The 25,754-nt window shown below is 44.3% G+C and overlaps 1 protein-coding gene across 2 annotated transcripts in view; it reads right to left on the bottom strand.

Annotated features, from left to right (window-relative positions):
* Window positions 1-3,874, bottom strand: part of LOC110524795 (DENN domain-containing protein 1B) — a 222,739-nt gene extending 218,865 nt beyond the window's left edge. Inside the window, exons 1-2 of one of the 2 annotated variants that reach the window (XM_036978765.1) lie at window positions 3,539-3,874; window positions 2,911-2,975 (exon numbers count right to left, since the gene is read on the bottom strand). In XM_036978765.1, the coding sequence (XP_036834660.1) occupies window positions 2,911-2,975; window positions 3,539-3,555 (82 nt within the window). In that variant the 5' untranslated portion in view covers window positions 3,556-3,874. The remainder of the gene's footprint in view (window positions 1-2,910; window positions 2,976-3,538) is intronic. The other variant, XM_036978766.1, reaches the window with a different exon arrangement.
* Between the last annotated feature and the right edge of the window lie 21,880 nt (window positions 3,875-25,754).

Genomic DNA, 25,754 nt, shown 5'->3' with positions numbered 1-25,754 from the left:
CAGGGCTGGGAGTGTACCTAATGCTACAGGGCTGGGAGTGTACCTAATGCCACAGGACTGGGAGCTACAGGACTGGGAGTGTACCCAATGCTACAGGGCTGGGAGCTACAGGACTGGGAGTGTACCTAATGCTACAGGACTGGGAGTGTACCTAATGCTACAGGACTGGGAGCTACAGGACTGGGAGTGTACCTAATGCTACAGGAATGGGAGTGTACCTAATGCCACAGGACTGGGAGCTACAGGACTGGGAGTGTACCTAATGCCACAGGACTGGGAGCTACCTAATGCTACAGGACTGGGAGTGCACCTAATGCTACAGGACTGGGAGCTACAGGGCTGGGAGTGCACCTAATGCTACAGGACTGGGAGCTACAGGGCTGGGAGTGCACCTAATGCTACAGGGCTGGGAGCTACCTAATGCCACAGGACTGGGAGTGTACCTAATGCTACAGGACTGGGAGCTACCTAATGCTACAGGACTGGGAGCTACCTAATGCTACAGGACTGGGAGCTACCTAATGCTACAGGACTGGGAGCTACCTAATGCTACAGGACTGGGAGCTACCTAATGCTACAGGACTGGGAGTGTACCTAATGCCACAGGACTGGGAGTGTACCTAATGCCACAGGACTGGGAGCTACCTAATGCTACAGGACTGGGAGCTACCTAATGCTACAGGACTGGGAGCTACCTAATGCTACAGGACTGGGAGCTACATAATGCCACAGGACTGGGAGTGTACCTAATGCCACAGGACTGGGAGCTACAGGACTGGGAGTGTACCTAATGCTACAGGACTGGGAGCTACCTAATGCTACAGGACTGGGAGCTACCTAATGCTACAGGACTGGGAGCTACAGGACTGGGAGCTACCTAATGCTACAGGACTGGGAGCTACCTAATGCTACAGGACTGGGAGCTACCTACTGCTTGTACTGTAGAGCAACAGGGCTGGGTTGTGGTGAGTGATAGAGGAGGTTTCACACAGCTCGGCCAAAGCCTGTCCAATATGACTCAGAAAGAACACGATCTGATACCACACGCACCCCCCCTGCATCCTCCCACCGACACACACACACACACACACACACACACACAACAAGACAAACATCATCAGGAACCGAGTCAACAGCGCACAGTGGAGCTTAGCATTACCATAGGAATGCAGTAAATCTATGCAGGCCTACTGTAAGTACACGTCACAAGTTCCCACACGATCCATCAATCTGAATTACATCTTAACACAAGACAATCTACCCTATTTCATTCTTAACCAGCAGCGTGTAAGAAACATATCACTCCACACACCCCATAGACTAGAACCCAGGCCAATTTTAAAGGAAAAGGGAAATGCATAAAAATTGCACGCAGTGGTTGATTCCCTGTTTCGATATCTGAAACCCATTTCTCTAAAACAATCTGTCAAAAACCACAAGATTCAATTTGCAACAAATAATGATCTCTCTGGGTCTCCTGTGAGCATAACAACCTCTCCCAATGGCCATCCATCCACGTCATAACCCACTTCCTGCACCCGACAGCTATCCTGTCCAATAAGGAGACAGTATTCGGTTGTAGCAGTACACTTATCCAATGAGGTACCGGCATGTGGTTGTTCCATGGGAGCTGAGGGCACTGTAATGAAGCAGTGAGCTCCTGAGAGCCTAGCTCCGGATATGAGTCTGACCCTGGATCAATGAGAGGGAAGCCAGTTATTACACTACAGGCCCAAGGTTTATGAGTTTCGTTTTAAATCTAATATCAGTGTTACGTCCAAGGATCATTTCCCCTCCTTATTCTGGTCAGTTCAGCAGCTGCACTATTGACTCATCCACATAACACCTATTTAATTCACGTCAGGACTGAGGGGAAAAACGACAAAGCTGGCGTGATATATACAACAACACTTTTTACATGATATTTGACTTAAAGGGTGGACATTGGATATCAATGTGAAATACAGGTTGTTGTGTTTCCCATAGGCTACTGCACTGGAAATGTGGAACCTGTCTTCGGTGGCCGGAAATCATTTCCTGGGTCGTTCTAAGCACGTTGCGTTCTACTGGTGAAATGTTTCGCCATCACATATAGCTGGACAGCTGATGCTGGCTGGTCATGTCCTGAACTCAGCGTTTCCCCCAAAAAACTCTCCCTGTTGGGAGTTGCTGCTGGACCGTGGATTGTTGTTGGACCGTGGATTGTTGTTGGACCGTGGATTGTTGTAAAAATACAAATAAAATGGTGGTTTGATCTATTTGGTGAGTAACAAGAACCTGAAAAGGGGTGAATCTGGATCCTAATGTTTATGTTCCCAACTTCATGTGACTTATTTAACATTCCAACCTTTAACATTTTTGACATGTGTTTTTCGTTGTTGTTATTCTGTCTCTCACTGTTCAAATAAACCTACCATTAAAATTACAGACTGATCATTTCTTTGTCAGCGGGAAAATGTACAAAATCAGCAGGGGATCTAATACTTTTTCCCCTCACTGTATATCCTGTTATACTGGTGAAACATCCCTGTAGTCAAGGGCTAAGCCTAACCACAGATGTACCATAATCACCACCTCCACTGTAGCCTACTTTACCAACGTGGACATGCTGACTCATGGCCTGTCTGGTGAGCATGGAAATTATGTTTAAATCTCACCAATGTCCGATGTCTGCAGTCTCTAAGACGTTGGTAGTATAGGACCTACATTGACATGTTATGCACGGCGTTTTATAAAGGCAACATTTTATACCATGTCTTGATAGTACAGTGTTTCACTGTGTAAGATACACTAACCAGGCCAAGCAACTGACAGGATATTCAGATCTGTCTATTGCTCTCTCCATCCAGGGGTAACCTACTAAGGATGTGTTGTTTATCACATCGACATGCTCATGTTATGTTTACCCACCTTCATTTTCAGATGTTGGGCATGCAACCTGTAGTACCAAATCAAACGTCCTCTCGGGAAACTCGCTGTAATAAAGGAGAGAGATGATGGGAGCAAAATAAACATCTGTGCACAAACATAATTTATGGTATGCAACAATTGCAAACTAGATACATCAACAGCATATTATGCAACATAGTTTGACACATTGTTATAAATAGTGATGAAGCAACTCATATTTGGCGGAATCATCGGTCAAGCTCGGTCTATGTGCTGGCCAGACAACTCAATTCTCGCGTGATTCATTTGATGGTCGAGAAATAAATTGGTTAAAGCTGCTGTTACCTCAGACAATTCAGCTTACATTCTGGGGGAAATGTCTTGTACCTAAAAGTCTATATTGACACCATATTATATTGTTTACTTTAGGACCGTTAAATACTAAAATATAGGAGGTCCTAGGCTAGCAGGCTAATTAATTTAGCGAACTTAATTAAAATTATTTTAGCAACTTGAGAGCATTACACTGACCCAAATGCTAACTCAACATGCCAGACCGCCAGCTAAATAAATTACAATTCACACTTTTAATAACGGTCCATAAAACATTGGTATGTATTGTCTAGAAGTAAACAAACTCGTGTCTTACTTTATTCTGCTGTCCATCGTTCACAACATCGCGACAGCTCGCGCCACCGGCTTTGCTGTTCCAGACCAAGCTTGCGTTCCGAAGCAACGAAGAGGTCCGTAACTAGTTCAACCTTTCAGCCTGTTACCTACCGCTGACACCACACGCTTCAAAGATTTATTCTAGCTAGTAGCGATGTTTCTTCCTTGTTCCTGATCTGTACAGTTGGCTGTTTCAGTTCCACGGTATTTCCACAACAAACAGCACCAGGAAGTGGCTGTGAAAGATTTAGTGACGTCAGCTAATTTGATAAACATCTTGGAGTGTCCCCTCCTCCCCCTAAATCCTCAGAACAGCAGTGATTTCATGTCCCCCTCCTTGATTTGAGCTGATGGCGTTATCATGTTTTTCTATAGTAAATGCTTAGTAATTGAGTTTATTTTTATTTTTTTTATTACACATGGGCAATAGGGACTGCTCCTTCACAAGTAAGAGTAGTGATGGCTATAGGGAGTGGCAAATGGCATAGAAGTGGCAAATGCACCCTCGGTTGTTCTTTTTTTACATTATTCATCTTCACTTACCTGTCTGGATCTGACGTCATTGACAACAACAACAACAAACATGACCAGGGGCCTGTTGCACAAAAGTAGAATTAAGACATCCGGGATAAATGACTCAGCTGAGCTCAATGAAGCCAAAACATGTGCGTCCAGGCTTAATTGGTTGCACAAAGACCAAGCCAGGATGAGCAGACACGGATTCATTAAGCCAGGTGAAACCAATCCTGGATAGGTGCGCGCTCACGGCTCACTCAAATAGACCCCGCCACAGATCACAGATTAACTGATTTACCATGGCAACTAGAGCCGCGTACTTTTCCCCGTCGGAAGCACAAATCCTCATGGAGGCATACGAGGAGGTAAAAGATATAATTAAGAAGAAAGGCAACACCGCCACAGTGATAAAGCAAAGAGAAAAAGCGTGGCAAAGTATTGCAGACCGCCTGAATGCGTAAGTAGTGCACAATTACACACTCACCGCTCCGCTGAAACATCACAATTACAATTCAAATATTTAATTCACATCTCCAAAAATGCAGTTGTACTGTAATTATGAAACGGTTAATTTTTTTTATTGAAATGCACTGCAGATATGAGTGAAATTGTGTAAAGTAACTCCATCACACTGTATAAAGCTATGATAAAATTTTTGATATTTTTACTGAAAACAAGACAAAAATACCAAGTAATTTTTTGCAGTGTGACTCCATTAAGTGTGTGTGTGTGTGTGTAGATTAAACATGAACGGGCCAAAACGGACATGGCAGCAGGTCAAAATCAAATACAAGAACATTCTGCAGAATGGTATGGTCCCTGACTAATATTTAACAAAGCACAAGCATATATTGTACCCAGAAGGTGCCTGCTCACACATTGTCTGTACTGTTTTAGCAGTGAAAAAGAATACCCACAGACAAGGCACGGGTGGTGGGTCACCAAAGGCTGACCTTACCCCAGCAGAGGACATGGCCTTGGAGCTAAATAAAGGCAGGCCCGTCTTAGAGGGGATCCCTGGGGGGAAAGAGACGAGCATAGGTTCCTCCCAAGATGCCACCCGCTTCATTCAAGGTATGTCCTTCCATCTCTACATGGGATACAACCACATTCATATTGAATCAATTTGGACTGTCTGACTTTGGTTTACCTATTGCCTTGCAGTGTCTGGCAGCACTGTGTTCCTGTTAGAGCCACCAGCACAAGCACCAGACGATGCTGATCCAGTGAGTACTCCATCAAAGGCATACTGTAGGCCTGGCATGTCTTGTCTACTAGCTTCAATATGAATCCGATTAAATGTGATAGGGTGAAGGCCCCAGTGCAGCAGCAACAGCACATGATGGAGACGATGATGAGGAGGAGACCATCTCTCTGGATTCCAGAAGGCATGAGGTATCATGTTAAGACTGTGAAAGTACTATTTACTCTACAATGGTGAGGAGTCCTCATCAAAATCAAAAAATCTAATTTCTTTTACAGGACCCAGATGCTATACAGTGGGAAAACCAGCCTGGCAACATAGTGCGTATTAATAAAAGGACACCACATCCTGCCAAATTCCAGCTGCGCTAATTGTATTGTGTTCACAGAGCTCACAAGCTATCAGAAAGTTGTATGGCAACCACCTCCGGTGCCAAATAGAACTGGCAGACATAGACATTCAGTACAAGAAGAAAAAGATGGAAAATCTTGCACTGGAGTTCGAAATAAAAAAGAGGACAATTAGGAAACTGGACCTTGAAATAAAAAAACTTGAGAGGGAGGTGAGATATGCCTTCAATGTACACTGTATGCTAACTGTAACACAAATGTATTAATCATTATTTTTCTTTCCTCCCCCAGCTCCAAGAAGATGACACAGCTCAAAATAAAAATTAGGTATATTCTCGTAAAGTCAAGTGAGCCATGACATATGAGCTCTTATTGTGAGCACACAGGACGGTGGCATCTTTCTAAGGTTTTTTTTATTTTCCCAGCAATCAGTACAACCAAGTCATCGTTATAAGGCATCGCCCTCTTTTGCCCACCCCCCCCAGCACCAGGTGTGGCCACTAGCCTATATGAAGGCCCAAAATTGTGTGTTCCTTTCTGCTCTGACAATGGCATGCCCATTCGTGCGAGATGTGGTGGATGAAGAAGCACTTGTGCTGAGGAGAGCCTTCAGGTGAGAAAGGGTCTTCAGGGACCGGTTGGACCCACTGGCCTTCCCTGATGACCATCTATATGAAAGATACAGGTTTTCTGCAGATGGCATCAGGTATCTATGCAGACTACTGGGTCCCAGGATTAAGCACCGCACTGCACGGAGCCATGCACTGAGTGTGGAGCAAATGGTTTGTGTGGCCTTGCGCTTTTTTGCTAGTGGAGCCTTCCTGTACTCAGTGGGGGATGCAGAACAGCTGAACAAGGCCACAATTTGCCGCACAATAAGGAGTGTGTGTCTGGCTATCAAAGCATTAGCAGATGTCTTCATCTCCTTCCCTGGCCACAGAAGACTCTGTGACATCAAAGAGGAGTTCTATAGGATTGCAGGTAAGAGGATCTACAAATTACAGGACAACTGTTAACACATAGTAGGATACTCATTACTTTGTGTGACAGGTTTCCCCAATGTCATTGGTGCAGTGGACTGCACACACATAAGGATAAAAGCCCCCTCAGGTGCCCATGAGGCCGATTTTGTGAATAGGAAATCCTTTCACAGCATTAATGTTCAGGTGAACATAACTTTTTGATATTGTCCATTGACGAACACTCTGCATTGCCAGTGATGTGCATTGATTGGTGTAATATTCCTCATCTTATGATTTCAGATGGTCTGCAATGCTGACTGTGTGATCAGCAATGTTGTGGCAAAATGGCCTGGCTCAGTCCATGACTCCAGAATCTTTCGGGCCTCTGAAATCTATCAGTGCCTATCACAAGGTAAGCCACACAACCCCTATTTATAACCATCATGGCTGTGTCAAGAATATCACTGTGTTTATGAGGTAGTAATGATGAGATTTTGTGTTGACAGGTGAATTCTCTGGTGTGTTGCTGGGAGACAGGGGGTATGGCTGCCAGCCTTTTCTCCTGACACCTTTCACAGACCCCCAGGAAGCACAGCAGGCCTACAACCATGCCCATGCCAGGACCAGGGCCAGAGTTGAAATGACCTTTGGCCTCCTGAAGGCACGCTTTCACTGCCTTCACAAATTAAGGGTCAGCCCTGTTAGGGCATGTGATATTACTGTGGCTTGTGCTGTCCTTCACAATGTGGCCTGCCTGAGGAAGGAGAGGGCCCCCAGAGTGCCACCAGCCATGGACTGGGACAATCCGGCAATCTTCCCTGATGACGACAGTGGTCGGCTGCTGAGGGACCAATATGTGTTGAATTATTTTAGTTAGTATGTGTGCTTTCAATTTTGGTTAAATATGTCCTGCGGTGGCAGAGGAATTTGGGTTTTTTTGGGTTCGTTTTTTGACGAATTTGGCCTCTTATGATGTTTGTGCGGTATACTGTGTGTAATACAAGGCTGCAGGGAGGCTACTGCATCCATTCATTTGTCTGTTCAGTTGATGTGTATGGATTTGTCCTGCATTTATTTTAGTGTGCAGACATGCAGGGTGTGTTATACACATTCAAAGGTCTGTATATGTATAATTTTGTATAATATGCTTAGATTCTGTGCTTTCCATCTTGTAGAGTCACTGTGACTTCAGTTTTGAAAGGAGCTGATGGTTTACCTGCTTTGTTTTGTCCTTATTCAATAAAGGAACATAATGTTACACATTGTGTTTTTATATTCATATGGAATGTGTATTTGTTTATATGACAGAGTACTAGGGCCACACTGAAGAAAAAGGATAAAGTCATAAATTTATGAGGCTGGTTCTTTCTGCAGAAAAGCTACATATTGTTTTTACAGTTTTGATACTTATGACAATGTGATACTTAATATTCTGGCACATCAGCATGTCTTTGTTTATGAAACCATACTGAAGTACAATTTCACGAAATGCCCCACATCTGTCATTTTAACAACTGTCCTCCTTTAAAACAACTGGTTACAATATTATGACTTGTGTTTTTTTCCCCTCTGTGGCCCTAATATTTTAGCATTTTATATATAGCCTTATAGTCTATGGGAAACTGTAAATTATCTAATGATAGCAACATCATCTAAAAATCATTTTTTATCCAAAATCATTGAAATTAATGATCACAAACTTTTAAATAACAGTGGGTCTAGTTATATGTGATAACAATGTATAGTGAGCAGTGAAATAACTATTGGTTTCCATTTGTGGTGACTGCTGACTGACATTAGGGATGAGATTAAATAGATCCTGGAATTTAGCCTGGTCTGGAGCAGGCTAGCTCCACAGAATAAATCTCCATGGTAATTTATACCATAACATATCCTCCTGCCCCCTATCCATCTTTAGTGCAACCGGATTACGGATCAATTGAGCCAGGATCACCAAGATATCCTGGCTTAATCCCTTATCCTAGTTTTGTGCAACAGGCCCCAGAGCTTTTTGATTGTTGTAAAGCAGAGGATATTCCTGTGGGCATATATTTGGGCCTTATGCATGCATTCCACATTTGCTGCATTAAATAGGCTATAATTCACACACAACTCTTAGCAGTCCAGCCTATGATGCAGAGTCATCGAGCCCCTGTGTTAGCCTATATGTGTCCCGGGGTAAATTGAAACCAGTGGCTGTGCCTGCCTGTGTGTGTGTGTGATGTGTGTCTCTCCTAGCCCTCCTGAGAGTAGACCTGGCTGGGAGCCAGTTTCCTGCAGGCAGACTGAAGGTAATTAAGTGGCAGCAGACTGGGACATGCTGTTGCAGATTTCTCCTATGAAATGATAATGGCAGGGTCCTGTCTCACCATTCACAAAAGCATTACCTACGCACAATACGCACCGGGCTGGAGTCAGGAGGGAATAGCCTACTGTGGATTAAATACACCACTTTATGTGGTTCAACGTTTATTTTATTTCTGTGTGTGTGTGTGTGTGTGTGTGTGTGTGTGTGTGTGTGTGTGTGTGTGTGTGTGTGTGTGTGTGTGTGTGTGTGTGTGTGTGTGTGTGTGTGTGTGTGTGTGTGTGTGTGTGTGTGTATGTATGTGTGTGTCACAGAGATGGTTTGGTGAACCCTGTTCAGATGATGATGAGTGACCTTGCATGAGACCTGAAGATCAGGCTTTCAGCTCGTCGTGCGAACACCGTCCACTGGCAAGCAGCAGACGACTTAAAGTCAGTCAATCACATAGGTTCAGTGTATTCTATTTCAATGCACAGTTAAAGCCTACACAGTGCAATGGCAGTTTCCCATTAACAATGATTAAATAGCTCTCTATTAGGATAAACCGTCACATTAACGGTGGTTCTAAGTGTTTACAGTAACAGTTCTGTCTAAAGGAAATTGACAAAATTCCACATGACCACTTGGGCTCCCGAGTGGCGCAGCAGTCTGAGGCACTGCATCTTAGTGCAAGAGGTGTCACTGCAGTCCCTGGTTCGAATCTGGGCCGTGATTGGGAGTTCCATAGGGAGGTGCATAAATGGCCCAGGGTTTGGCCGGTGTAGGCCGTCATTGTAAATAAGAATATGTGTGCCTAGATAAATAAAGGTTAAATTAAAACACACACACACGTATGTATATATATTTTAAAAAATAGCATAAATGTTGGAATCAGGATCAAAATTAATAACACTAGAAAAATAAACTCACATATCCATTTACAGGTAATGTTGTGATTCAAGAAACAATCAAATACATCTTCCATACTGTACATTTCTAATTAGAACATGAAACGCAATGGATGACTGTAATAAATATGGTAGAAAATAAAATACAAATCATCCTCCGAATGTTGACATGAAACCATTTCAGTGAAGTACTCACATCCTCTGCACTTTCCGACCACATACAACCTTAATTTTTAATACACATGTAGTGTTATTATCGCTTTGAGGATGACACAGTGCCACCGACGCGGCCCGCTACCAAGGACTGTGGGCTCTCCTTCTCTGTGGCCGACGTGAGTAAGACATTTAAGCGTGTTAACCCTCGCGAGGCTGCCGGGCCAAGGCGGCATCCCTGGACACGTCCTCAGTACATGCGCAGACCAGCTGGCTGGAGTGTTTACAGATGAGGCAATCGCCATCACCCTGCACACTGCCCTATCCCATCTGGACAAGAGGAATACCTATGTAAGAATGCTGTTCATTGACTATAGCTCACCATTCAACACCATAATACCCTCCAAGCTCATCATTAAGCTCGGGGCCCTGGGTCTAAACCCCTCCCTGTGCAACTGGGTCCTGGACTTCCTGAAGGGCCGCCCCCAGGTGGTGAAGGTAGGAAACAACACCTCCACTTTGCTGATCCTCAACACAGGGGCCCCACAAGGGTGCGTGCTCAGCCCCCTCCTGTACTCCCTGTTCACCCATGACTGCGTGGCCATGCACGCCTCCAACTCAATCATCAAGTTTGCAGACAACACAACATTAGTAGGCCTGATTACCAACAATGATGAGACAGTCTACAGGGAGGAAGTGAGGAGCCTGGGAGAGTGGTGCCAGAAAAATAACCTCTCACTCAACGTCAACTAAACAAAGCAGCTGATCGTGGACTTCAGGAATCAGGAATCAGCAGATGGAGCACCCCCTAAAACCCTCACAAACTTTTACAGATGCACAATTGAGAGCATCCTGTCGGGCTGTATCACCGCCTAGTACGGAAACTGCACCACCCGCAACCGCAGGGCTCTCCAGAGGGTGATGCAGTCTGCCCAACGCATCACCGGGGGCAAACTACCTGCCCTCCAGGACACCTACACCACCCGATGTCACAGGAAGGACAAAACGTTTGTCAAGGACATCAACCACCCGAGCCACGGCCTGTTCACCCCGCTATCATCCAGAAGGCGAGGTCAGTACAGATGCATCAAAGCAGGGACAGAGCGACTGAAAAACAGCTTCTGGGGCCTCCCGGGTGGCGCAGTGGTTAAGGGGGTCGGAGGACGCATCACTTTCAACCTTCGTCTCTCCCGAGCCCGCACGGGAGTCGTAGCGATGAGACAAGATAGTAGCTATTAAAACAATTGGATACCACGAAATTGGGGAGAAAAAGGGGTCAAATTCAACAACAAAAAAAGCACAAAGAAACCCAGCTTCTATCTCAAGGCCATCAAACTGTTAAATGGCAATCACTAGCAGGCAACCCTGCATCTTAGAGGCTGCTGCCTCTAGACTTGGAATCACTGGCCACTTTAATAAGGGAATCACTGGCCACTTTAATAAGGGAACACTGGCCACTTTAATAAGGGAATCACTGGCCACTTTAATAAGGGAATCACTGGCCACTTTAATAAGGGAATCACTGGCCACTTTAATAAGGGAATCACTGGCCACTTTAATAAGGGAATCACTGGCCACTTTAATAAGGGAATCACTGGCCACTTTAATAAGGAATCACTGGCCACTTTAATAAGGGAATCACTGGCCACTTTAATAAGGGAATCACTGGCCACTTTAATAAGGGAATCACTGGCCACTTTAATAAGGAATCACTGGCCACTTTAATAAGAGAACACTGGCCACTTTAATAAGGGAATCACTGGCCACTTTAATAAGGGAATCACTGGCCACTTTAATAAGGAATCACTGGCCACTTTAATAAGGAATCACTGGCCACTTTAATAAGGGAATCACTGGCCACTTTAATAAGGAATCACTGGCCACTTTAATAAGGAATCACTGGCCACTTTAATAAGGAATCACTGGCCACTTTAATAAGGGAACACTAGTCATTTTAATCATGTTTAAATAATGTTTACATACTGCTTTACTCATCTCATATGTATATACTGTATTCTATTCTACTGTATTTTAGTTGATGCTTTACTCATCTCATGTATATACTGTATTCTATTCTACTGTATTTTAGTTGATGCTTTACTCATCTCATATGTATATACTGTATTCTATTCTACTGTATTTTAGTTGATGCTTTACTCATCTCATGTATATACTGTATTCTATTCTACTGTATTTTAGTTGATGCTTTACTCATCTCATATGTATATACTGTATTCTATTCTACTGTATTTTAGTTGATGCTTTACTCATCTCATATGTATATACTGTATTCTATTCTACTGTATTTTAGTTGATGCTTTACTCATCTCATATGTATATACTGTATTCTATTCTACTGTATTTTAGTTGATACCCCTCCAATATTGCCCAATCTAATATTTATATATTTCTTAATTCCATTCTTTTAGATTTACTGGTTTTGAATCAAATCAAATCGAATCAAATATTTATTGGTCATACACATATTTAGCAGGTGTTATTGCAGGTGTAGCGAAATGCTTGTGTTCTCTAGCTCCAACAGTGCAGTAGTATCTAAAAACAAATCTACTACTGCACTGTTGGAGCTAGGAACACAAGCCTTTTGCTACACCTGCAATAACATCTGCTAAATATGTTTATGACCAATAAATATTTGATTCAATTTGATTTGATTCAGTCTGGGGCAAAATTAACCCACCACTGTCACTCAAAACCAGTTGTCACATTACATTAGCTGGATATACAGTAGACAGACAGCATACAACCATGGCTTAAAGCAGTACATAACCTTGAAAGGACCAATAATTGTCCACTCATCAACTTCATGTTTTAAATGTGTTAGTGCAGAATGCATGTATGCTACAGTAAGACTGGCTGTCTTGCTGGTTTCTATATGCCGGTCTCAAGTTTTTTTGAAATGCTTGATTTTGTGAGAAATAATATAGGGCCTGGAACAATCTTTATGGAGAATTACAGTTTGCTACAACAGTTTTTATTCCCATGTTGAATTTCAATAAATCTTAGAGCAATACAACTTCAATACGATAGGGGCGCAGTGAAGCTAGGACTGCTGCATAGTCACATGCCAAGAGGCGACAAGGAAAGAGGAAACTTATGATACAATTTATCGATTATAGACTTTTTTTTGTTACATTCTAGCCTACACGTTTGCTGTAGGTTGTAACTGTTTTATCATTGTTTTTTTTTTGTGTAATAAGCGCGTGCTTGCATTTTGGATGGCAACATTGTCGTATGATATTACCACTGCAACATAGCCTTGTTTGTAGATAGGCTAAGTCGTTCTAAACTCGAAAGTCGAAGAAGGAAACATCATAAATGTCAGTAGCCTATTTTCTTTAGCAATATTATGTTGTTTTGCCAATGTTTTCCGCGTGAAACATTACTCCGCGGGTTGATCTTGCAACGTGCTAAACGAGCAGTTAAAATCATGTCCACTCAGGACGCCTCGCAACACGATTTTAACCAGAAGCGATTGATAGCCAACAATAGCGGATCATTACAGATTCATACAACTAAAGCAGACAGGGAAGACTCGGATACCGGTGTCAAGACGAGCAACGACATGCAAGAAACAAACAGAAAAACAGAAAAACAGGTCACAGAGGACGAACTTGCCATACATAAATTACACAGAGAAGCATGTGAGGTAAGCTTCAGACATCTTGCTGACGTTACACTCTCATGAGCCCGTACTTTGTCACCACAGTGACTGACTGGCCTGGCCGCCTACCTCATGTCCCCTAGTTGTAAAAAAGCTACATGTCATGTCCCATGTCCCACAAGGATAGGAATCAGAGGGTGTTGGCTCTACTGCTGTCATTGACACAAAACTGGGTCACTCCTTTTCCTACTGGGGCAACAAACAGTTAAATATAATACAATACTTTATGTAAGCAGTATCTCACTATATAACATGTTAGGTTACGGTTTTTGTTTGATTCTATTTTGTTTTTACTTATAAAATATATTTATACAAAATATGACATTGTTATATGCTGTAATAATGTTAACACTGACGGCAGTGACAAATCAAATTTATTTATAAAGCCCTTCTTACATCAGCTGATATCTCAAAGTGCTGTACAGAAACCCAGCCTAAAACCCCAAACAGCAAGCAATGCAGGTGTAGAAGACAAGATGGGCAATAAGACCAGAGAGGGGTCAACTTTTAGAATTTTGAAATGTGTTCTAATTCTGGACATTCGGTTACATTGCATTGTTTACATATTCCCCATGTAATGTTAATGGGGAGCTAACATGGCTGCCATAGAATGTTGTAGTGTCATGGAAATGCATCATAATGCAGAAACCTTGTTGAGCTACCTATATAAATACATGGCTCTGGACAGGATATGTAAGTGTGTGCACTGTTCTACCACCCAAGGTGTCTTCACTTCACCAAACGCTTATAACATTCTTATAGACCTAGTTTTCTAAACATTGCCTTATAATGAGTGAGTGTCAAGCTGGCCGGCGATGTTTACCACCAAACCATTGACAGACGCAGACCTCTCTCTATCCTTAACCCACTCCCAGCCCACTCCACGTCAGCAGCAGTAGGTGTCACTCCCCAATGCCAGCGGGCTTCCCAGTTGTAAAATATTTATCATGGCTCCTGAGTCTGGCCGGAGTAAAGCATGTTGGGTGAGAGAGACTTGAGCGTGGCAGGGCCAGGGCCTCGGTGGGAAAAGCACAATGCAGGGAGAGCAATGGCAGTGCCAGTTCCTCTCTGGGGCCGTGCGATGCCATGTGAGATGACAGGCGGTGTCACCAGAGAGCCCCAGGCCTTTCTCCCATCGTGGCCTGCCTGGCTGGCTGGCTGGCTGGCTGGCTGCATGGCTGCATGTCAAAGTTGAAACTAGTGGGCTCTGCTTTTTGAAACAGACTGAGAGGTGATGTTTTGGAACTTCACATTAGAATGAAGGGGTTTGGTTAGTGTGTTTCTCGTGTACAGTAAGGTGTGGATTGATATAACACAAACTACAGGGGTAGGACATGTCACCGTTTATTAAACCCAAACTACAGGGGTAGGACATGTCACCGTTTATTAAACCCAAACTACAGGGGTAGGGCATGTCACCGTTTATTAAACCCAAACTACAGGGGTAGGACATGTCACTGTTTATTAAACCCAAACTACAGGGGTAGGACATGTCACCGTTTATTAAACCCAAACTACAGGGGTAGGACATGTCACCGTTTATTAAACCCAAACTACAGGGGTAGGACATGTCACCGTTTATTAAACCCAAACTACAGGGGTAGGACATGTCACTGTTTATTAAACCCAAACTACAGGGGTAGGGCATGTCACTGTTTATTAAACCCAAACTACAGGGGTAGGACATGTCACTGTTTATTAAACCCAAACTACAGGGGTAGGACATGTCACCGTTTATTAAACCCAAACTACAGGGGTAGGACATGTCACCGTTTATTAAACCCAAACTACAGGGGTAGGGCATGTCACTGTTTATTAAACCCAAACTACAGGGGTAGGACATGTCACTGTTTATTAAACCCAAACTACAGGGTAGGACATGTCACTGTTTATTAAACCCAAACTACAGGGGTAGGACATGTCACTGTTTATTAAACCCAAACTACAGGGGTAGGACATGTCACTGTTTATTAAACCCAAACTACAGGGGTAGGGCATGTCACTGTTTATTAAACCCAAACTACAGGGGTAGGACATGTCACTGTTTATTAAACCCAAACTACAGGGGTAGGACATGTCACTGTTTATTAAACCCAAACTACAGGGGTAGGACATGTCACTGTTTATTAAACCCAAACTACAGGGGTAGGACATGTCACTGTTTATTAAACCCAAACTACAGGGGTAGGACATGTCACTGTTTATTAAACCCAAACTACAGGGGTAGGACATGTCACTGTTTATTAAACCCAAACTACAGGGGTAGGACATGTCACCGTTTATTAAACCCAAACTACAGGGGTAGGACATGTCACCGTTTATTAAACCCAAACTACAGGGGTAGGACATGTCACCGTTTATTAAACCCAAACTACAGGAGTAGGACATGTCACTGTTTATTAAACCCAAACTACAGGGGTAGGGCATGTCACTGTTTATTAAACCCAAACTACAGGGGTAGGGCATGTCACTGTTTATTAAACCCAAACTACAGGGGTAGGACATGTCACTGTTTATTAAACCCAAACTACAGGGGTAGGACATGTCACCGTTTATTAAACCCAAACTACAGGGGTAGGACATGTCACCGTTTATTAAACCCAAACTACAGGGGTAGGGCATGTCACTGTTTATTAAACCCAAACTACAGGGGTAGGACATGTCACTGTTTATTAAACCCAAACTACAGGGTAGGACATGTCACTGTTTATTAAACCCAAACTACAGGGGTAGGACATGTCACTGTTTATTAAACCCAAACTACAGGGGTAGGACATGTCACTGTTTATTAAACCCAAACTACAGGGGTAGGGCATGTCACTGTTTATTAAACCCAAACTACAGGGGTAGGACATGTCACTGTTTATTAAACCCAAACTACAGGGGTAGGACATGTCACTGTTTATTAAACCCAAACTACAGGGGTAGGACATGTCACTGTTTATTAAACCCAAACTACAGGGGTAGGACATGTCACTGTTTATTAAACCCAAACTACAGGGGTAGGACATGTCACTGTTTATTAAACCCAAACTACAGGGGTAGGACATGTCACTGTTTATTAAACCCAAACTACAGGGGTAGGACATGTCACCGTTTATTAAACCCAAACTACAGGGGTAGGACATGTCACCGTTTATTAAACCCAAACTACAGGGGTAGGACATGTCACCGTTTATTAAACCCAAACTACAGGGGTAGGACATGTCACTGTTTATTAAACCCAAACTACAGGGGTAGGACATGTCACTGTTTATTAAACCCAAACTACAGGGGTAGGGCATGTCACTGTTTATTAAACCCAAACTACAGGGGTAGGACATGTCACTGTTTATTAAACCCAAACTACAGGGGTAGGACATGTCACCGTTTATTAAACCCAAACTACAGGGGTAGGACATGTCACTGTTTATTAAACCCAAACTACAGGGGTAGGGCATGTCACTGTTTATTAAACCCCTATCTAATTCCCTTGTCAAGCTCTTCATTGAAATGTGCTTAGTTGTGTGTGTCCACTGTACTATCTCAGGCAAGAGTGTTCCTCATCAGCTCAGCTGTGTGTGTAAGCGCCTGGTCGTGTTCCTGGCACGGTGTGCCCTCTGTGTGCCGTGCTACCTGGTAGCTACCAGCAGTGAAAAAACACAACATCACAAGATCCAGACTGCTTTTTACATCTGTTTCCACGCTAAGGGTCGCGTCTTCGCTCCTCTCTGACCTAACGCAATCTGTTTGTGTGTGTTTTGCAGGCTAAGAGGCAGATGTACATGGACCCAGGCAGCGGCTACAAGGTGTTCACAGAGTTTGCCCACCGCCAGAGAGGAAAGTGCTGCGGCAACGCCTGTAGACATGTGAGTTCTGGCTTCATGGTCTTGACACACACACACACACACACACACACACACACACACACACACAGTCCTGCTGTTACAGTCAAACTCAAGCCTGACCCCTCACCCCTGACCCCTCAACCCAAACCTCTGTCTCCTCTTTGTGTAGTTCAAATAACTAATTTCATTTTTTTTTTTTCATTCTTCCCACAGTGTCCATTTGGCCAAGTCAATGTGAAAGACCCAGCCAACAAGAAACATTTTAACTCTATGTATTATGTATAATACAACAAACACACTCTGGTTCAGTGTACAGGGCATGATATAGTCTGTGTACTGTGTTGTTATTTTGGACTGTTTCAATGGTGTGTGTTTTTTTTCCAGCACCACGCTAAATGATGAAATTTAGAGTGGTGTGTGTGCAATCCACTCCTGCTATGAGTTCTCTGTGTGATTTTAGTCTCTACAGTAGGACACTGGAAAGGGGCTAGGTCTCTGGAGTCTAAATTTGGTTTTGGTTTTGGAATTTTACCCTGTCAATTATTTTTTAAATCATTTTTCCTCAAAGATACAATGAAAAAATATATATTTTTTTTAACCTTGATTGATAATGACTTGACATGTATTATTGTTATTTGATTGGCTGTCTGAGATGGTGATGTTACTATATAGATTTTCAGAGGGAGTGTATGAGATGAACATCCATCTCTCTACTGTCCCTTTATCCTCCAAATGTACACATATGCACATTTTTGAAACATTTAAAACACAAAACATGTGAGTTGTCTGCCTCCAACGGAAAGGGATGTGCAATTTAAATAGTCACCAGGTCAAGGTTAATCTCTCAGCCCGGCTCGCTGGTTGAACGTCAGCTGATGGAGTCAACCTGTTCACATACAAACAGTGGACATCAACAGGCTCGCTCCCTGCTGTATTTCCCAAGGAGCCTTCTGGCAACGCAGGGCTTCTCCATGTCTCCCTGCAGCTGCTCCCCCGACGCACAGCCCTAATGAACGCTGGGGCTCTCACTAGCCCTGTAACACTGGGTGGCAGACCACCCCGCACCAACACACACACACAGGCATGGGGACACACGGGCACGCATGCATGCATGCACACACAAATGCACAGACGTGGATACAAAAATACACAGACTTAGACAGACACACAAAATGGCAATGAAGGTCGCCTCTAAAATCAGACTAGATATTGTACAAGACACTGCACAGAGTAGTCCTAAAGCCAGACCGAGCTGACGATAACCTTCCATCAGACTACTGTGTGTGTTAAACCAGAGCAGTTTTAATCTGTGTGACTTGTCACTAGGCACAGAAGTCAATTCAATCTCTATTCTACGTTGGTTCAACGTCATTTCCATAAAATGACTTGGAAACCATGTTGATTCAACCAGTGTGTGCCCCCAGTGGGTTGTGGGTAGGGGCACTGGCTCCAAACCTGCCACACACTCTCCTGTATCCATTTGATCGGGCAAACGGTGTCAGGATGAGTGAGTGTGTCTGCCGCGGAATGCTTTCGCAGCCGTCTACTGGCCCGGACAGGTGGGTCCCAAAGGCAAAGTGCTTAGTGATCAGGAGCAAACCCCAGCGAGCGGCTACAAGGAAATTCATGATCCCAACAGTGCTGAGCAGGACAGGTTCACCGCGACGCGTCGTCAGCCTGGATGAGAGGCAAATTTATTTGGGCGACGGTTGTGAAGCGAGGCAGCAGAGCGTAGCGGCAACAACACTTCGTTCGCCATTCCGGGTAGAAGGTGTCACAGTCATCAAGTACCTGGGCCTGCCTGCCGCAGGTCTGGGAGTTTTGCCTAGGGACTTGTCTGTCACATTACGCTAGATGCATTGCCATTCCAGGGCCTGTGCGCTCCTGCAGCCTGACCGTGAAATAGGCCAACTTTCATGTCTGCCTCATCTCTCTCCGTCGCCTCACTCCACTGATGACACAGTTGGAAAGGTATTTTTTCTTCTGTGCTACTGAGACACAGCAGCACAGCTCTCAGTCAGTCCCTCCGCAGCGCTAGCTAGACATATATCTGGGAAACTCATGGTAGCCAGAAGCAGGAAACTGGAAATGTCCCCCGCTCTCTCCAGGCTTGTCATGTTGTCAGGCCCTTTTCATGACATACAGGGCTATATTCTATTCTGGATTTTCTATTTCTTTACCTTTGATATTGAATACTGCCTCGTTGAGGGAAAGCATTTCCCTCTACTGTTTATAACTGTTGTAGCCTGTGCATGTGACAAATAACCTTTGTTTTGATATATTTGAGCGTTCTGGAATTCTTCAGAATATCTCAGGGAATGCTTTCAATATTTTAACCTGTATTTAATGTTATTGTCCTGTGCAATAATTATTAGTATTGCATGTATGTGTAAACATAGAAAAGAGTGTGATTGAACTATTTTGTAATTGAATAAATGATTGCTTTATTTAAGTAGTATCAATAGTTATGTGGTGTCAAGCGTGATCCAAATTGACTGTGGTTTATTTATGCTGAATTTATATCCTTGATATATATAAATAATTTAAATCAGCCTGTACTGTGTTTCTGGTTAAATCAGACTGTACAGTGTTTCTGGTTAAATCAGACTGTACTGTGTTTCTGGTTAAATCAGACTGTACTGTGTTTCTGGTTAAATCAGCCTGTACTGTGTTTCTGGTTAAATCAGACTGTACAGTGTTTCTGGTTAAATCAGACTGTACAGTGTTTCTGGTTAAATCAGACTGTACTGTGTTTCTGGTTAAATCAGACTGTACTGTGTTTCTGGTTAAATCAGCCTGTACTGTGTTTCTGGTTAAATCAGACTGTACTGTGTTTCTGGTTAAATCAGCCTGTACTGTGTTTCTGGTTAAATCAGACTGTACTGTGTTTCTGGTTAAATCAGACTGTACTGTGTTTCTGGTTAAATCAGACTGTACTGTGTTTCTGGTTAAATCAGACTGTACTGTGTTTCTGGTTAAATCAGACTGTACTGTGTTTCTGGTTAAATCAGACTGTACTGTGTTTCTGGTTAAATCAGCCTGTACTGTGTTTCTGGTTAAATCAGACTGTACTGTGTTTCTGGTTAAATCAGACTGTACTGTGTTTCTGGTTAAATCAGCCTGTACTGTGTTTCTGGTTAAATCAGCCTGTACTGTGTTTCTGGTTAAATCAGACTGTACAGTGTTTCTGGTTAAATCAGACTGTACTGTGTTTCTGGTTAAATCAGCCTGTACTGTGTTTCTGGTTAAATCAGACTGTACTGTGTTTCTGGTTAAATCAGCCTGTACTGTGTTTCTGGTTAAATCAGACTGTACTGTGTTTCTGGTTAAATCAGACTGTACTGTGTTTCTGGTTAAATCAGACTGTACTGTGTTTCTGGTTAAATCAGACTGTACAGTGTTTCTGGTTAAATCAGACTGTACTGTGTTTCTGGTTAAATCAGACTGTACAGTGTTTCTGGTTAAATCAGCCTGTACTGTGTTTCTGGTTAAATCAGACTGTACTGTGTTTCTGGTTAAATCAGCCTGTACTGTGTTTCTGGTTAAATCAGACTGTACTGTGTTTCTGGTTAAATCAGACTGTACTGTGTTTCTGGTTAAATCAGACTGTACTGTGTTTCTGGTTAAATCAGCCTGTACAGTGTTTCTGGTTTCTGCTATTGTCTTGGCAGAGCTATAGCACATCCATTTCACTGTCTGCTATTGTCTTGGCAGAGCTATAGCACATCCATTTCACTGTCTGCTATTGTCTTGGCAGAGCTATAGCACATCCATTTCACTGTCTGCTATTGTCTTGGCAGAGCTATAGCACATCCATTTCACTGTCTGCTATTGTCTTGGCAGAGCTATAGCACATCCATTCCACTGTCTGCTATTGTCTTGGCAGAGCTATAGCACATCCATTTCACTGTCTGCTATTGTCTTGTCAGAGCTATAGCACATCCATTCCACTGTCTGCTATTGTCTTGGCAGAGCTATAGCACATCCATTCCACTGTCTGCTATTGTCTTGGCAGAGCTATAGCACATCCATTCCACTGTCTGCTATTGTCTTGGCAGAGCTATAGCACATCCATTCCACTGTCTGCTATTGTCTTGGCAGAGCTATAGCACATCCATTTCACTGTGTCTGCTATTGTCTTGGCAGAGCTATAGCACATCCATTTCACTGTGTCTGCTATTGTCTTGGCAGAGCTATAGCACATCCATTTCACTGTGTCTGCTATTGTCTTGGCAGAGCTATAGCACATCCATTCCACTGTCTGCTATTGTCTTGGCAGAGCTATAGCACATCCATTTCACTGTGTCTGCTATTGTCTTGGCAGAGCTATAGCACATCCATTTCACTGTGTCTGCTATTGTCTTGGCAGAGCTATAGCACATCCATTCCACTGTCTGCTATTGTCTTGGCAGAGCTATAGCACATCCATTTCACTGTCTGCTATTGTCTTGGCAGAGCTATAGCACATCCATTCCACTGTCTGCTATTGTCTTGGCAGAGCTATAGCACATCCATTCCACTGTCTGCTATTGTCTTGGCAGAGCTATAGCACATCCATTTCACTGTGTCTGCTATTGTCTTGGCAGAGCTATAGCACATCCATTTCACTGTCTGCTATTGTCTTGGCAGAGCTATAGCACATCCATTCCACTGTCTGCTATTGTCTTGGCAGAGCTATAGCACATCCATTTCACTGTGTCTGCTATTGTCTTGGCAGAGCTATAGCACATCCATTTCACTGTCTGCTATTGTCTTGGCAGAGCTATAGCACATCCATTCCACTGTGTCTGCTATTGTCTTGGCAGAGCTATAGCACATCCATTCCACTGTCTGCTATTGTCTTGGCAGAGCTATAGCACATCCATTCCACTGTCTGCTATTGTCTTGGCAGAGCTATAGCACATCCATTTCACTGTCTGCTATTGTCTTGGCAGAGCTATAGCACATCCATTTCACTGTCTGCTATTGTCTTGGCAGAGCTATAGCACATCCATTCCACTGTCTGCTATTGTCTTGGCAGAGCTATAGCACATCCATTCCACTGTGTCTGCTATTGTCTTGGCAGAGCTATAGCACATCCATTCCACTGTCTGCTATTGTCTTGGCAGAGCTATAGCACATCCATTTCACTGTGTCTGCTATTGTCTTGGCAGAGCTATAGCACATCCATTTCACTGTGTCTGCTATTGTCTTGGCAGAGCTATAGCACATCCATTTCACTGTGTCTGCTAATGTCTTGGCAGAGCTATAGCACATCCATTTCACTGTCTGCTATTGTCTTGGCAGAGCTATAGCACATCCATTCCACTGTCTGCTATTGTCTTGGCAGAGCTATAGCACATCCATTTCACTGTGTCTGCTATTGTCTTGGCAGAGCTATAGCACATCCATTCCACTGTGTCTGCTATTGTCTTGGCAGAGCTATAGCACATCCATTTCACTGTGTCTGCTATTGTCTTGGCAGAGCTATAGCACATCCATTCCACTGTCTGCTATTGTCTTGGCAGAGCTATAGCACATCCATTTCACTGTGTCTGCTATTGTCTTGGCAGAGCTATAGCACATCCATTTCACTGTGTCTGCTATTGTCTTGGCAGAGCTATAGCACATCCATTTCACTGTGTCTGCTATTGTCTTGGCAGAGCTATAGCACATCCATTTCACTGTGTCTGCTATTGTCTTGGCAGAGCTATAGCACATCCATTTCACTGTGTCTGCTATTGTCTTGGCAGAGCTATAGCACATCCATTCCACTGTGTCTGCTATTGTCTTGGCAGAGCTATAGCACATCCATTCCAGGCTGTGAATTGAGTGGCGGTCTGCCGGGCCAGTTGCTAGTAGTGTATTTATGTCAAGCTCTTAGGACTGAGACACTCTGACTGACCTTCAGCGGAAGCATATGTTGTTCTGGAGCAGCTAGATCCTGCTGTTGTCATGCCGTATGCCTGATAGAGGACCCAGCATGGCAGACACACAGGCAGGGACAGTCCAGTTTGGAGCCCTGGCTGGCCAGACACGTAGGCAGGGACGAGTCCAGTTTGGAGCCCTGGCTCGATAAACAGGCTTCTATCGTCCCCAGCTGACAGGCCAAACTCTCTCTCTCTCTCTCTCTCTCTCTCTCTCTCTCTCTCTCTTTTGCTCACACACAAACACACACACACAGCCCCGCGGCCGTAGGCCCAGCCACAGTCACTCTCAGCCTCCATCACTGCTGTCCAGCAAGGGTTTGACACGGAGTTGGCGGGCAAATCTGGAGTTTCAGCCACCTCGTGACGCCTGAAAGGTACATCAGTCTCAGCATCTGGCCCGAGAAGTGTGTGTGTGTGTGTGTTTGTTTGTGTGTGACAAAGAGAAATCACAGTGGGAGGGTGGTTTCTTTGCACTTTGTGTGTATGTGTGTGTGTCTTGATCCAAGCAGCAGCTGAGCAGCCCCTCCAAACATCAACGTCTGGTTGTGCAACAGAGACAATGTCATCTGGCCTCGGGGCAGGAGCTTCACCACTGGTCAGATGGACAAGCAGCTCCCTGTGGTAGAATTACAGCCTGACAAAAACGTCATGCACCTCTGAGTGACAGTCAGCACGCCAGATTCCTTTGGACAGACTGGCCTGCGAATAGCACTGAGCAGCAGTAGGCTTTTCAGCCATGTCTCAACTGGTGGTCAAGCCGGCTGTGCCAGGCCAGAAACCCTGCCACTGCCAGATGAGACCGGACAAGGGGAGGGAGGGAGGGAGGGAGGGAGGGAGGGAGGGAGGGAGGGAGGGAGGGAGGGAGGGAGGGAGGGAGGGAGGGAGGGAGGGAGGGAGGGAGGGAGGGAGAGCTGTAGCCTTGAGATACAGCAGAGTTTGGGACTGCACTTTTTGGGTGCATCTCAGTCTGTAGTGGTGGTGGAGGAGGAGGAGGAGGGGGAGGGGAGGCAGCCTGGATTTGTTGTGGAGAAACAGACAGGCAGGGAGGCAGCAGTTGGTGTTCATAGGCTCAAGCTGGCTAGTTAAGAGCTAGCTCTCCTATTCTCCATCTGGCAGGGAACTGTACAGGGGGCTGTGATATGGGCTCCAGCAGAGCAGGGAGAGGGGGAAGAGAGGGAGGGAGAGAGGAGGGGAGAGGGGGAAGAGAGGGAGGGGAGAGGGGGAAGAGAGGGAGTGGAGAGGGGGAAGAGAGGAGGGGAGAGGGGGAAGAGAGGGAGTGGAGAGGGGGAAGAGAGGGAGGGAGAGGGGGAAAAGAGGGAGGGGAGAGGGGGAAGAGAGGGAGGGGAGAGGGGGAAGAGAGGGAGGGGAGAGGGGGAAGAGAGGGAGGGGAGAGGGGGAAGAGAGGGAGTGGAGAGGGAGGGAGAGGGAGTGGAGAGGGGGAAGAGAGGAGGGGAAAGGGGGAAGAGAGGGAGGGAGAGATGTGGGGAGAGGGGGAAGAGGGAGTGGAGAGGGGGAAAAGAGGGAGGGAGAGAGGAGGGGAGAGGGAAAAGAGAGGGAGTGGAGAGAGGAGGGGGGAAGAGGAAGAGAAGGAAAGGAGAGAAGGAAAGGGAGAGAGAGAAATAGGGGGGTAGAGATGGGGAGGAAGAACCCTTCAAATGAGGCTACACTCTTAGAAAAGAAGGAGCTATCTAGAACCTTAAAGGGTTCTTAAGTCAGGCAGATCGCTGAAGAGTGTGTTCGAAATTGGACATCTATCCATGTCCTGAGGATGTTGGAAAATGCCTTCGAAAAACAGTGAGTGCCATTACCATCAAGAAGGCTTGGGTTTTGCTAGGGCATGGTGGACAGGGGATTGGTGGTGGATGGGTGTAAATCCCATGACTCTGGATTGATCCCAGTGGTGGACACTCAAAAAAATCTTAATAAATAATGACCCTTTCCTAAACCTTAACCCTAAATTTGACGTTTAGAGAAACCGAAGAATACTGAGCAGGAGGAGACAACCCAAGGCTCAAAAACACTTTGAAATTTGAGGTTTGGAGCAACTTCAACATTTTACTTCTGGAGAAATGTCTACATCTGCATTGGGACTGTGAGAGCTCGTTGTCTTTGGCTGTCCCCATAGTAAAACCTTTTGAATATTATTATTTTAGGGTTCCAGGTAGAACCCTATTCAGGCTGAAGATGAATGAGATGTCCCACCCTTTTTCAAATCATATGATGAAATACATTTTCAAACATGCATTATAATAGGCTGATGCCATTCAATTGATTTGATATTATGCCAATAGCCTTTTCCAAATCACGCACAATATTTCTCAAAATTGAATAAGACAAATTTTGCACATTTCCTCATCACATTGAAAAAAAAACAAATCTAAAGTAAACCAATCAACCCACC

The sequence above is a fragment of the Oncorhynchus mykiss genome, chromosome 5, assembly GCF_013265735.2.
Source record: "Oncorhynchus mykiss isolate Arlee chromosome 5, USDA_OmykA_1.1, whole genome shotgun sequence".
Classification (NCBI taxonomy): domain Eukaryota; kingdom Metazoa; phylum Chordata; class Actinopteri; order Salmoniformes; family Salmonidae; genus Oncorhynchus; species Oncorhynchus mykiss.
Note: the sequence above shows the minus strand (reverse complement) of the source record. Positions and strands in the feature narration are given on the sequence as shown.